A 14,561-nucleotide genomic window follows, 5' to 3' on the forward strand; every position below is an offset into this window, starting at 1 on the left:
TGCATTGACAGATGAACACATGGATGCACTGACAGATGAACACACAGATGCACTGACAGATGAACACATGGATGCATTGACAGATAGACACATAGATGCACTGACAGATGAACACATGGATGCATTGACAGATAGACACATAGATGCACTGACAGATGAACACATAGATGCATTGACAGATGAACACATAGATGCACTGACAGATGAACACACAGATGCACTGACAGATGAACACATGGATGCACTGACAGATGAACACATGGATGCACTGACAGATGGATACATGGATGCATTGACAGATGAACACATAGATGCACTGACAGATGAACACATGGATGCACTGACAGATGGATACATGGATGCATTGACAGATGAAAACAGATGCATTGCAGATGGATGGATAGATGGATGCACTGACAGATGAACACATGGATGCATTGACAGATGAACACATGGATGCACTGACAGATGAACACACAGATGCACTGACAGATGAACACATGGATGCATTGACAGATAGACACATAGATGCACTGACAGATGAACACATGGATGCATTGACAGATAGACACATAGATGCACTGACAGATGAACACATAGATGCACTGACAGATGAACACATAGATGCTTTGACAGATAGACACATAGATGCATTGACAGATAGACACATAGATGCATTGACAGATGAACACAGATGCACTGACAGATGAACACATAGATGCACTGACAGATGAACACATAGATGCTTTGACAGATGAACACATATATGCATTGACAGATAGACACATAGGTGCATTGACAAATGAACACATAGATGCACTGGCAGCTGAACACATAGATGCACTGACAGATGAACACATAGATGCACTGACAGATGAACATATGGATGCACTGACAGATGAATACATAGATGCATTGACAGATGAACACATAGATGCACTGACAGATGAACACAGATGCATTGACAGATGAACACATAGATGCATTGACAGATGAACACATAGATGCATTGACAGATGAACACATAGATGCATTGACAGATGAACACATAGATGCATTGACAGATGAACACATAGATGCATTGACAGATGAACACATAGATGCACTGACAGATGAACACACAGATGCACTGACAGATGAACACATGGATGCACTGACAGATGAATACATGGATGCATTGACAGATGAACACATAGATGCATTGACAGATGAACACATAGATGCACTGACAGATGAACACATAGATGCACTGACAGATAAACACACAGATGCACTGACAGATGAACACATGGATGCACTGACAGATGAACACATAGATGCACTGACAGATGAACACATAGATGCACTGACAGATGAACACATGGATGCACTGACAGATGAATACATGGATGCATTGACAGATGAACACATGGATGCATTGACAGATGAACACATGGATGCACTGACAGATGAACACATAGATGCACTGACAGATGAACACATAGATGCACTGACAGATGAACACATAAATGCACTGACAGATGAACACATAGATGCACTGACAGATGAACACATAGATGCACTGACAGATGAATACATGGATGCATTGACACATGAACACATAGATGCACTGACAGATGAACACATGGATGCACTGACAGATGGATACATGAATGCATTGACAGATGAACACATAGATGCATTGACAGATGAACACATAGATGCACTGACAGATGAACACATAGATGCACTGACAGATGAACACATAGATGCATTGACAGATGAACACAGATGCATTGACAGATGAACACATAGATGCACTGACAGATGAACACATAGATGCACTGACAGATGAACACATAGATGCACTGACAGATGAACACATGTATGCATTGACAGATGAACACATAGATGCATTGACAGATGAACACATAGATGCACTGATAGATGAACACATAGATGCACTGACAGATGAACACACAGATGCACTGACAGATGAACACATAGTTGCACTGACAGATGAATACATGGATGCATTGACAGATGAACACATAGATGCATTGACAGATGAACACATAGATGCACTGACAGATGAACACACAGATGCACTGACAGATGAACACATGGATGCACTGACAGATGAATACATAGATGCATTGACAGATGAACACATAGATGCACTGACAGATGAACACATAGATGCATTGACAGATGAACACATATATGCATTGACAGATGAACACATAGATGCATTGACAGATGAACACATAGATGCACTGACAGATGAACAGATAGATGCATTGACAGATGAACACATAGATGCACTGACAGATGAACACATAGATGCATTGACAGATGAACACATAGATGCATTGACAGATGAACACATAGATGCACTGACAGATGAACACATAGATGCATTGACAGATGAACACATAGATGCACTGACAGATGAACACAGATGCACTGACAGATGAACACATAGATGCATTGACAGATGAACACATAGATGCACTGACAGAAGAACACATAGATGCATTGACAGATGAACACATAGATGCATTGACAGATGAACACATAGATGCACTGACAGATGAACACATAGATGCACTGACAGATGAACACATAGATGCACTGACAGAAGAACACATAGATGCACTGACAGAAGAACACATAGATGCACTGACAGATGGATACATGGATACATAGATGCATTGACAGATGGACACATGGATGCACTGACAGATGAACACATAGATGCACTGACAGAAGAACACATAGATGCACTGACAGAAGAACACATAGATGCACTGACAGATGGATACATGGATACATAGATGCATTGACAGATGGACACATGGATGCACTGACAGATGAACACATAGATGCACTGACAGAAGAACACATAGATGCACTGACAGATGGATACATGGATACATAGATGCATTGACAGATGGACGCATGGATGCACTGACAGATGGATACATGGATATATAGATGCATTGACAGATGGACACATAGATGCACTGACAGATGAATACATGGAAACATAGATGCATTGACAGATGGACACATGGATGCACTGACAGATGGACACATGGATGCACTGACAGATGGATACATAGATGCATTGACAGATGGATACATACATGTATATGCATTGACAGATGGACACATTAATTCATTGACAGATGAACACATATATGCACTGACAGAAGAACACATAGATGCATTGACAGATGAACACATAGATGCACTGACAGAAGAACACATAGATGCATTAACAGATGAACACATGGGTGCATTGACAGATGGATACATAGATGCATTGACAGATGGACACATGGATGCATTGACAGATGAACACATAGATGCATTGACAGATGGATACATGGATGCACTGACAGATAGACACATAGATGCACTGACAGATGGACACATGGATGCATTGACAGATGAACACATGGATGCATTGACAGATGGATACATAGATGTACTGACAGATGAACACATAGATGCATTGACAGATGAACACATGGATGCACTGACAGATGGACACATGGATGCACTGACAGATGGACACATAGATGCATTGACAGATGAACACATAGATGCATTGACAGATGAACACATAGATGCTTTGACAGATGAACACATAGATGCTTTGATAGATGAACACATGGATGCATTGACAGATGAACACATGGATGCACTGACAGATGAACAGATAGATGCATTGACAGATGAACACATAGATGCATTGACAGATGAACACATAGATGCACTGACAGATGAACACATAGATGCATTGACAGATGAACACATAGATGCATTGACAGATGAACACATGGATGCATTGACAGATGGATGGATAGATTATGTCTCAAGAACAGATTGTTACCTGTTAGGTCTGACTGCTTTTCTCAAACTGTCAACAGTAGTGCTTTCATCACTTGTGCTTCTATGGCTCAATACTGAATTGCTGGCACCTGCAACAAATAAACATATCTTAAATTTACAGGAGCAGTTGTCAATCCTTGGGACTACACCACTACAGAAAAGTGCATTGAAGTGACCAAAGAAATAAAGTAATTTTTTATGTGTACGTCTATAGCCTAGATGACATTCTGAATCTGTCATCAACTCTGAAATGGTATGTGTTGTCATTAATTAAATTTAAAGCTTAAAGTGCCTGTGAAATGTGCCTGTGAAATTATTCATTGATACATAAATATTATTAATTTTTATGTTTCTAAACATGAGTTATTTTTTTAAGTGAAAAAATGTGTTTTAAACTCAGTCTACGGCAACTTAATTTTTGTGTATTTTAAAATGAGGCTCCTCATTAGCTTCTCATTTGCATACAGAAATTCCCCTTGTGACGTCAGAAGGGGAAGTCGCATGGCAGCTTGCATTGCCGATACGTGTAAATAAGGCAAATTTCTTGTGCAGTTTTCTCGTCTTTGAATAAATTGTCACTTATGTATTTGTTCGTCGAAGAATGGACCATAATGAACACATAGTATCAATTTTTGTTGCATGGGGTTGAGTTAGATGCGAAATATGTTCGTTCTGGTGTAACTGGTCACCGTGATTGTCACCGACACCGGCGCACGTTTGTACACTGTCGCTGGACAAAATAGAATTTGACGTCGGAATTATCTCGTTATTTAGCAGGTTACTCGGCACGTCACTACACTGTTTTATTTCATCGATCGCCTGAGTAAAACTTTCAAAATTAAAATAAAAGAGAACATGTTTTGACATTCTAAACACTATAAAATAATTAAAAAAAAATGACAAATCACAGTTACTAAATAAATGACAGCTGCGTGGAAATAAATTGACATTTTGTTGAAATAGGTAAACGCGTTGGGTCACGACGAGGGCAAGTGCGTTAAAAGTGGCGTTTAATTGGATAACAAAAATAATCAAGATCAACACTCATACAGATAAATTCTGAGTGGATTCGAGTTAGCGTGATCCATGGCATGATTGACATTGACCAAGCCCAGATTCTTATTTCATAAATTATTACGCAGATCAAGCTGCAAGCATGGAGGTAAAAAAAGAACAGAGGTGTGAATTCGACCTTCAACACCAATCACCAAACAATTCAGACACTTTTAGCCTTCGAAAATGAAAACATTTAGCAGTGTGTAAGGGCTGTGTAATTTCCTGTTTGCCCGACGCTTCGTTTTCGTGTCACTGTCAAAATTATTGCTACCTTTTACTTAACACTGAGGAACTAAATGGTCTCTATAAAACAATAATCAGGGTCGCCAAAAAAGTCAACCCATTTGAAACACTTGCCGGACGTCTCTCTCTCTTCTGAAATCCGCCTCGGTGATCATAGGCTGGTCCGGAATCTATTTCTTTCAAAAGTGTTGCACCAGGTTTACGTTGTCCGCGTTTCTCTTTAAACCTAGTTGTGTTTTTTTCATGGATGAGGACAGTTTTTCCAAAACAAAAAAAAAGAATCTGAGGTTAAGTGGCTTTAGTCCACTGATGTCGCACCTTCAGATCGACTAGAAATGTGTGAATACATACACTATGACTATACGTTTCACTGCAACTGTCCACAACACAACATCTAAAAACTCTCTCTCAAAAAAAAAATAAAATAGACAAAAAAAAAGAAAAAACGCTGACCGAAAAATGTATATCGTTTAAAAGTATACTGAACGACCAGTGTTATTAATGCTCAGGGGTATGACTTCCTCTCACATTTTGTCATTTGGTGGCGCACTTTCGGGAGAGTCGGAAATCCGGAAACAGTCGACCGTTTCAGGATAGGTGGGCGTGGCTACAACACGAGAAACATCCCAAATTTACTTGGATACGAGTAATCATTTTCAGCAAAAAAATCAATAACTGCCCATTTCAGTGGGACACAGATCTAAAATGGGAAACGTGAGGGTGGGCATTGCACAGGCACTTTAAATCAATGTCAAACTACAGCTCCAAAATGTAACAAGCCATGCATGGCACAGTCCCCGTTAGTTATCAAATTTGAGATATATAGTTATGTTTATAGTAATATAGCTGGAATATAACCATGTCAGGAATATGATTTTTTTAACATTAAAATGATTGACATTTGTATCTGATCCTCAAACAAGTACTAGTCCATATTGAGAGATATTGCTCTGGAACAGCATTCAAAATCAGCCATTTTGAATACATGTATATATATATATATATATATATATATATATATATAATGATGTATAACGAATATATAAAATTTGAATATAATCAGTCAAAGTATTTAAGAGATATGGCTCTAGAAGCCCAATCAATAAAACAAAATGGCCGCCAGTCAGCTATTTTGAATCCAATGTGAAAATAAAATGACATGCATCAGGAACCTGTAATGTCTAACATGTGTTATAAGTTTGAACAAAATCCATCCATAAATGCAAGAAATGCTTGATATTCGAGGATTTTTTTAGCACAAAAATAGCACACTTTAAAAAAGATCATCAAACCAATATATCCGTATATCTGTGACATGATGGAAAATGAATATTAAAAATTTGAACATAATCAGACAAAACAAGTCAGAGATATGGGTCGGGAAACCCATTCATTAAAACAAAATGGCCGCCAGACAGCCATTTTGAATCTGATCTGAAAAATAAAATGACGTGCATCAGGAAGCGTAATGTCTAATGTATGTACCAAGTTTGAACGAAATCCATCCATAAATGCCAGAAATGCTTGATATTTGATGATTTTTTAGTACAAAAATGACAACCATTCGGCCATTTTGAATAGGATCGTCAAACTAATATATCTATGACATGAAGTATAATGAATATTTAAAATTTTGAACATAATCAGTCAAAACAATATATTGGAGATATGGCACGAGAACCACATTGATTAATACAAAATGGCCGCCAGTCGGCCATTTTGAATGTTATCTTAAAAACAAAATTATTTGCATCAAGGTCCCATAATGTCTAATGTATATACCAAGTTTGAGCAAAATCCATCTGTAAACAGCCGAGAAATGGTTGCTTTTTATGATTTTTTAGCACAAAAATGGCCGCCATTCGGCCATCTTGAATCAGATCGTAAAACAAAATGATGTGCATCAAGGTCCTATAATGTCCAACGTATATACAAGGTTTGAACAAAATCCATCTGTAAACAACCGGGAAATGCTCGATTTTGATGATTTTTAGCACAAAAATGGCCATCTTGAATCAGATCATGAAACAAATTGATGTGCATATGTATGATATCATGTATGATGTATGTGTGAAGTTTGATTGTGATTGGTCCAGGCATTTCTAAGATACAGGTCCGGACGCACGCACAGACGCACGCAAGCGCACACGCACGCACGGACGTCAAAACATAAGTCCCCGTTTTCGGACTGCGTCCAAACGAGGATTAAAAATCAAAGAAGAACCCAAAACACACAATTCTGTAATAGGTAAAAATTTTAGAGGCCAAAAATTTATAAAAATCTTTTAAAGAATTCGGTGGTTGAATTTTTTAGAAGGGCAATATTATTTTTCTATGATATATTTAAAACCATAATAGCAATAGTAGTGCACAAGAATCAAATAATAGTGATTTTGAGGGATCAATTAAATACACCAACTTGCACTGAATCAATATATGCTAATCTATGAGCAAGTCATTTTTGTACAGTACCAACATTTATGTTGTCAACATGATTAATTGGTTGGTTTGTATAGTCCTTTTTAGTATGGTAAGCAAACAAAATAGCAATGTGTGACTATTGCTATGTTCACATGGCAGTATTCTATCAGAGCCGAACTACTGCTCCTCCCACGGATTAACAGGAGATTATCTCCAATGCGTTCATACGGCCGGGAGCTGAACAATAGCCAAGATCTGCCAGAGTTCGATTCAGTTCGATCAGAGCCGAACGGAACAGTGCCCTTGAATAATTAGTGACTGCAAACGATTTTAGTGTCATGCTTGTGTTTTTTCTTTACATGGCATGATGCTGTTGAGCTAGGAGAAAAAAGAGCCTGAGCATGGAGGTAGAAAAGACAATGACTGGTATTACTATTTAGGTACTAGTATCTTGAATAAACAGGAAACACGGCAGCTAAAATGCGTTTAATACAGCCTATTTGCTCAAGTTATTGTCATGCAAAATTACCATTTTGTAACTATTCAACTGTAGTGATATCTAAACTACTAGGAAGAATCACAGATTCTCTCTATCTATCATAGAGAAACTATGGAAGAATCTAAACCTACTAGGAACACGTCACCGTACCGCGATCGCTTCTACGATTTTTATCTTTAGTGTCTTTAAAAAGTTTCCGGTCAGTCGTTCTTTCAAGTTTTTGTCGCATAATTTCATATGTTATTTTTTGTTTCCCGTTGAGCTATCAATCTATCGCAATGATTCGTTACTATATATTAGGATGCGTACCTCTTATTCAAGCCGTCAATTGCGTGAAATTGTCTCCGCCATAATTGAAATGATAGGTTACTCGAAGAAGACGTGATTTTAGCTCTGATAGTTGGGACCCGATACGTTTACACGATCAGAGCCATGTCGGGACTCAACCCTATCGGAGTTCAACCCTGAGGGTTTAGTGGAGCCGAACTTGGCTCGAGCCGGCTCCTGTCGAACACATAAAATGCTGTCGTGTGAACGTAGCAATTATCTAAATCTAAAAAGAATTGGCACACATATTACACTTTACTTTAACCCTTTCACTACCAACCTTTTTCTCCCAAATTTTTGTCGTAATCTTCAAAAGAAAAGTGTTAAGTAGTAGTGAAAAGATTAAAGTAAACAGATAAAGAAACTATACACAAACCTTTTCTCTGTTTCGGTTTTGCGTCTCCGCCTGCACCGACCCGTCTTGTGGCACCAGTCTGTATTTGATAAGAGAAGAAATAAAATAAGTCTTGCTATATCATAATTCATATTTATCACCAGCTGATATACTACTCTTATATCACAATTCATGTTTATTAATATCAAAAGTAACTCACAGCTGTTCCTGGTCTCTTTCCAGAGCTAGAGTTTGGTCTTGCTCTTCCAGCCGAATTGGGACGCTTTCCTGTTGAAATATGTGAGCCGGTCAAGCTGAGGTCTAAATCTGATATTGAAGCAGTGCTTCTTGCCATCACTGGTAACTGTCAATTCTGAAAGAAGAAAGTTTTACGAGACTGACAATGGTATAAAACTGTATTTAAATACTGTTATAACAGTAAAGAAATTTCTTACAAATATATAGAAATCAGTAAGGCCAAAAAAAAAAAAAAAATTGGCTTCTTGTCATCGTGCACATCAGTTTGAAACCTGAGCCTCACACATTTTTTGTACCAGTAAAGTGCACCACATATGATGGAATGGAAAAATGTTTTGTTTTCTGTTTCAAAGGATGTTTTGTTGATTCAAAAACCTTCAATGCATGTATTAAAAAGCATTATTTAACGATGTTTGAACGTATATCTTGTTGTAGTATCGAAATACAAAAAACCAAAAAAATCATTACCACATCATTTTCTTATTGTTTTTTTTTTTTACCTAAAATACTTATTTTTCCTATTTAAACTAAGTCAATTCTTGGGGTACACATTCACTATCAGTGAGAATTGCAATTATTTTTTCTCTAAAAAGTGCTCGCGATCACTCAGTTCAAAATAGTTTACTTGACAAACAGTGAGACATAATATTGGAAATTATTGCTGTTTTGAAATACCATTCCATAAAGTAACAGGATGCGTGGTCTAAATGGTTATGCACATAGGACATTTAATCAAAATTAATTAGAATTATGCTACATATAATTTGAGCATTGTAAAATTGCATGTAACATTTTCAAGAGTTTTACAACAATTATAGATTAAAAATAATTTTACATCTTATCATCGTACATCCCTAGAAGAATGACAGCCACATAGCAGTACGGTAATCAAATTAAGGAAGGAATACATTGACAATTGTGTAATCCCAGCTGTGTTGTGAATACCACTAGCAAAGTATGATATGGTTTGTGGCACACAGGATATAATAGAGTACTTTTCTTGTTAATATTTTCTGAGGAGACTTCGTTACGGAAATGAATCGTTAAAAAAAACAAAACGAGATTCACTGTTTCTCATAGTTTGTACATTCATTGATTTTTTCGATGTTAATTCACAAGATAACAAGTTATTGAAAATGACACAGTGCCCGTTAAATTTTAAAAGTTCTTTTGGTCGCGAATGTCGCAAGCGTGTTCTTGAAACTTGAGTACCAAGTGGCAAATACAACAGATTGTTTATTTACATCAAATTCAAACACGTGTTGCATGATGACCCCTCCGGTTTACAACATAGCAAAGAAAAACATAGATCACAAGTGAAAGTAAAACAAATTGAGGTGCAGGTCTATGTTATTGCACTTGCTAAAATTGTTTAAAGTATGTTTGAGAAAAAGTCTGAGGATCGGAATGAGGCACTAATATTACATTACCAAACATCTCATGAATATGAATGCTTGTTGACATGGTGCGCTACAATAAATCATGGGGCTTTAAATGTTAACATATGTGTAATAATCGAATTTGGGATTCTGGGAAAGGTAATACAGCAATTGCAACTCTTTGTAATTGTATTGTTAGTTCTGGACTAAAGTGGCTAATAGACCCTTTGTACAAGTCAAGTGCCCTCTTGTGTTGAATAATATGGTGAAGGCTGTGTCCTCTAATTTGCAGTTTTAATAAATATCAGTTCAAAATAACTCTTTGAATACAATTTAACGTTTGTCATGCCTCTAATTTAAATTCACATGGCAGGGGGTGTCAAACAATGGTCATCTATCTGTGAATTACACTTGTCCATCTGAGAGGCGAAAAGCAATGCCAGATATGCGAAAGGCTCTTGCTAGCTGTGAAAAAAGCCAAGAAGACATGTAATTGGCGAATCAAACAGTAGCATCAATGTGAATCTCCATTGGCAAGCAGAGTTAAAGCGTAGGTCAGAATAAGTGGCATGTCAAAAAAGACACCAGCATTAAGAGTAAGCTAGGCATAGGCCCTATTCTAAAATGTTATCACATTTTAAACAAACAAGATGGCCACCAGTCGGCCATATTTGATCAAATTGCAAATTGAATTGACATGACATGACATGCTAAATATCAATGAAAATGATACATGGGTGACAGAGATATAGTAATATGGCCAAAAATAAAAACAGTCGTTATTCGGCCATCTTTGATCTGATTATGAAATAAACTGACATGTATGATGTATGCACCAAATACGACTGAAAATGGTACATAAATCTTGGAAATATAGTAGTAAGGCCAAAAAGTCAAATAGCTGTCAATCGGCCATCCTTGATCCAATTTTTAAACAAATTGTTATGGACATGTATCCTAACATGTATAAAGTATGTGCCAAATTTGAATGAAAACTGACAAAGCATACAACATTTTCAAAAAAAAGATGGCTGCCAGTCGGCCATTTTGAATAGAAATGCTAAACCACTGATGTGCATATGTCCCACATAAAGTACTAGGCACATGCAAAGAATGAACGGAATCGGTTCAAAGGATTCTGACTCTGGACGGACGGACGCACACATGAACTGTCGGAGGACAAGTATACTAACATGTATAATCTATGTACCAAATTTGAATGAAAACTGACAAAGCATGTCAAAAATACAACATTTTCAAAAAAGCAATATGGCTGCCAGTCGGCCATTTTGAATCAAAACACTAAACCACCAGATGTACATATGTCCCACATAAAGTACTAGACACATACAAAGAATGAACGGAATCGGTCTGAAGGATTCTGAAATATGACTCTGGACGCACGCACGCACGCATGGACGAACGGATAGATGAATGGACGAAGACCAAATTTTCGGACTTCGTCCGAATGGGGACTAATAATCTTTGAAATAGAATCTCGAAATTTGTATATGCCTCCTAGTTTTGGAGACAGTCTGTCAAAATTACGTGATGAATAGATTTAATTTGTGCATCGTTAGTGTGACGATTAGTGTAGAAAGATGACATTTCAATCAGTATGCTAATTAAATTCATTGTCTTTCACTTGTACTGGTTATGTAAATATACAGTGCAATGTTTTACCATGGACATACTAACTGTACGTCCATGGTTTTACCAACAACAGTGTTTTTGAAAATAAACTGAAATTATGCAATAAATGCATCACACTCAGTAAATTTGGTAAACCATAAATAAAGAATGCAATATAATGTTACATAATCAGATTTTTTGATAAATGTTTTTTTTTTCTTGTTTTTCCCCTGTCGCTACCTTAAGGACATACTTCACTATCACTATGCCTGTGACTAGACCAAATATTACATTTGTGAAGAACCCTGTAGTGTTGAACCTTTATAACTCTTTACAGTACGTGGAACTGACAAGGCATGGATCATGCAGGTCAAACCTTAAAGAAGACACATTTCTCTTTGGCTAATCAAAACTACATTGTATTATATTGACAGGTGAAAGCCACTGATAGTTGTCAGTAGTATGATTTCTGACAAAATAATACCACAGGGAGCCCAGGAACTATAATATTGTGACATAAATTGTAAGTGAAAAGTACAGAGCCCTGGCTGTGTGAAATAAAAGCGCACATGTTTGGATACGTTGCAACAACCCATTGCACATGTTTAATTTTAAGACCACTGATACAGTCACTGGATTGTGTTGTCAGCAGAATTTGAGATACATACATCCTGTCTCTCCCTGTGGCATAATGGTATGTCTCAGACAGTGACATGGTGATTGTGAAATACCTTGGAATGTGCTGTGCCCAGTGTTGTTGGCAATGAAAATAGATATGACATCATTGACCCGAGTCTCCTACTTTAAATTGGTAGAGCTTGGATTAAGAGTGGTTTATTCCACTACCAAAATTGGCATCCTCTGTACACTGATTTGTCGACTATTTCGAGATAACCAATCATTTCGTTATATACATTTTATTATTTGCATGGCCATAAATTAACTAAGGTATTTAAGTTGAGACATAAGGGAAAATCTTTAGTCAGGAAGGTGACCTGACTTGATCCTGTAACATCTTGTGATGCTGATTCCTGACTCCAGTGAGCTGTACCCTATACAGGGGTACATATGCAGACGTGCTGTGCAGTGATCCCTGCTGATCAACAGGAACCACCGAAGTTCACTGCCTGAACTACTCCCGTTGTACCAGTGCTACCAGTAGCAGCAGATAGCAGTGCAGTTGCCGATACTCCCTGGACACAGAGCACGAGTTTAAATTGTAGTGCAGCTGCGTCGACAGTGTGCCAGATACGAAGGAACGCAACATTGCACATTGCTGTCCAATGGAGAGTGGAGTGTTCCCTGCAGCATCGATCAAGTCTCTAATTTATTTTATTTTACAGTGTATCCCCCTCCTTGCTGGTTCCAGTGACCAGCATCCCTGTTATTTGTTTATTAAAGTACAGGAAACCGTATATATTGTGTTGTGTTGATTTGTTATAATCGTTACTGGTATATTTCTTTCTCTGCACAGTCTCAGTTGTGGTGATATACATTCACCAAACGATCCCCACCCCGTGACAGCGGACGAGCTGAGAGGGAGGAGACTTATTAGATAAGCACGCTACCAAATACAAAGACTATTAGACCGGTATTAAAGACAAACTCCCCGATCCTGAATACGGTGTAGCCCCATAAAGGCCCCCCCCCCCCGCATTTAACGTCACATTGGTGGCAGCGGTGGGATACAACTGGTGCAGAGGAGGTGAACCAGAGAAAGCAGATCAAGGCGACTTCTGTTACAGATCAAGAAATGGCAGAGAAATATTCCAGTAGAAAGTATCTAGACTGAACCAGTAGCAGATCCAGAAATGGCAAAGCCGATTCCAGTAGAGAGTATCCAGATTGAACCAGTAGCTGATGCAGAGCAAAGAAATGATCAGCAAATTTTTGTTGATACATTAAGAGAAATACAGTTTGCACAGGCAGCAGCTGGTGATACTACAGAGCTTAAAGATCCAGTGGAGACTGAAAAAGAGGGGGTTGTGCAGTCAGAGGGTAAAGCAGAGGAGCTGCCACCACAGGTGACACCAACCTCTGGCTATGGGACCCAAGAAATGAGTAAAGCTGACCTGTTGACTAGCAGTAGAGTTACAGCGGAAAAGTGGAGTGAATCAGCAGTAGCAGAGAAAACAGATATACCATGGAGGCTGGATACAGCCACACCACGGTACCGATCAGCATTGAAAGGGAGACCAGCTGACAGAGCATATGACTTATGGCTTGGGCACCCCCGGGCACAATCAACTGGCAGATGGCTGACAAACCCCACCTCAGATTTATTTGAGGAGGTAAAGGAGGATCCAGAGCTGGTAGTTAGACCAAAGTTGTACAGAGAAAAAGCACTGAAAGGAGAGACGGCTTTCCATCAGAGGGGCATGTATCCTGTGACAAAGCCTAGCATAATTCCAAAAAAATTTAAAGGTGAAACGCCATGGAGAGATTACAAAGCCTATTTTGAGCAAAGTGCAATTGTAAATAATTGGTATATGGTACACAACTCCAGGTATTTAGCAGTGAGTTTGTCCAGTTT

The 14,561-nt window shown here is 38.1% G+C and overlaps 1 protein-coding gene across 1 annotated transcript in view; it reads right to left on the reverse strand.

Annotated features, from left to right (window-relative positions):
• LOC100374850 (centrosomal protein of 131 kDa-like) overlaps nt 1-14,561 on the reverse strand; it is a 59,932-nt gene that overhangs the window by 33,589 nt on the left and 11,782 nt on the right. The window contains exons 2-4 of the mRNA XM_085502574.1: nt 8,980-9,132; nt 8,802-8,859; nt 3,881-3,968 (exon numbers count right to left, since the gene is read on the reverse strand). Coding sequence (XP_085358700.1) covers nt 3,881-3,968; nt 8,802-8,859; nt 8,980-9,114 — 281 coding nt within the window. The 5' untranslated portion in view covers nt 9,115-9,132. The remainder of the gene's footprint in view (nt 1-3,880; nt 3,969-8,801; nt 8,860-8,979; nt 9,133-14,561) is intronic.

This window comes from Saccoglossus kowalevskii, chromosome 8 (genome assembly GCF_978046115.1).
Source record: "Saccoglossus kowalevskii chromosome 8, keSacKowa6.1, whole genome shotgun sequence".
Lineage (NCBI taxonomy): Eukaryota > Metazoa > Hemichordata > Enteropneusta > Harrimaniidae > Saccoglossus > Saccoglossus kowalevskii.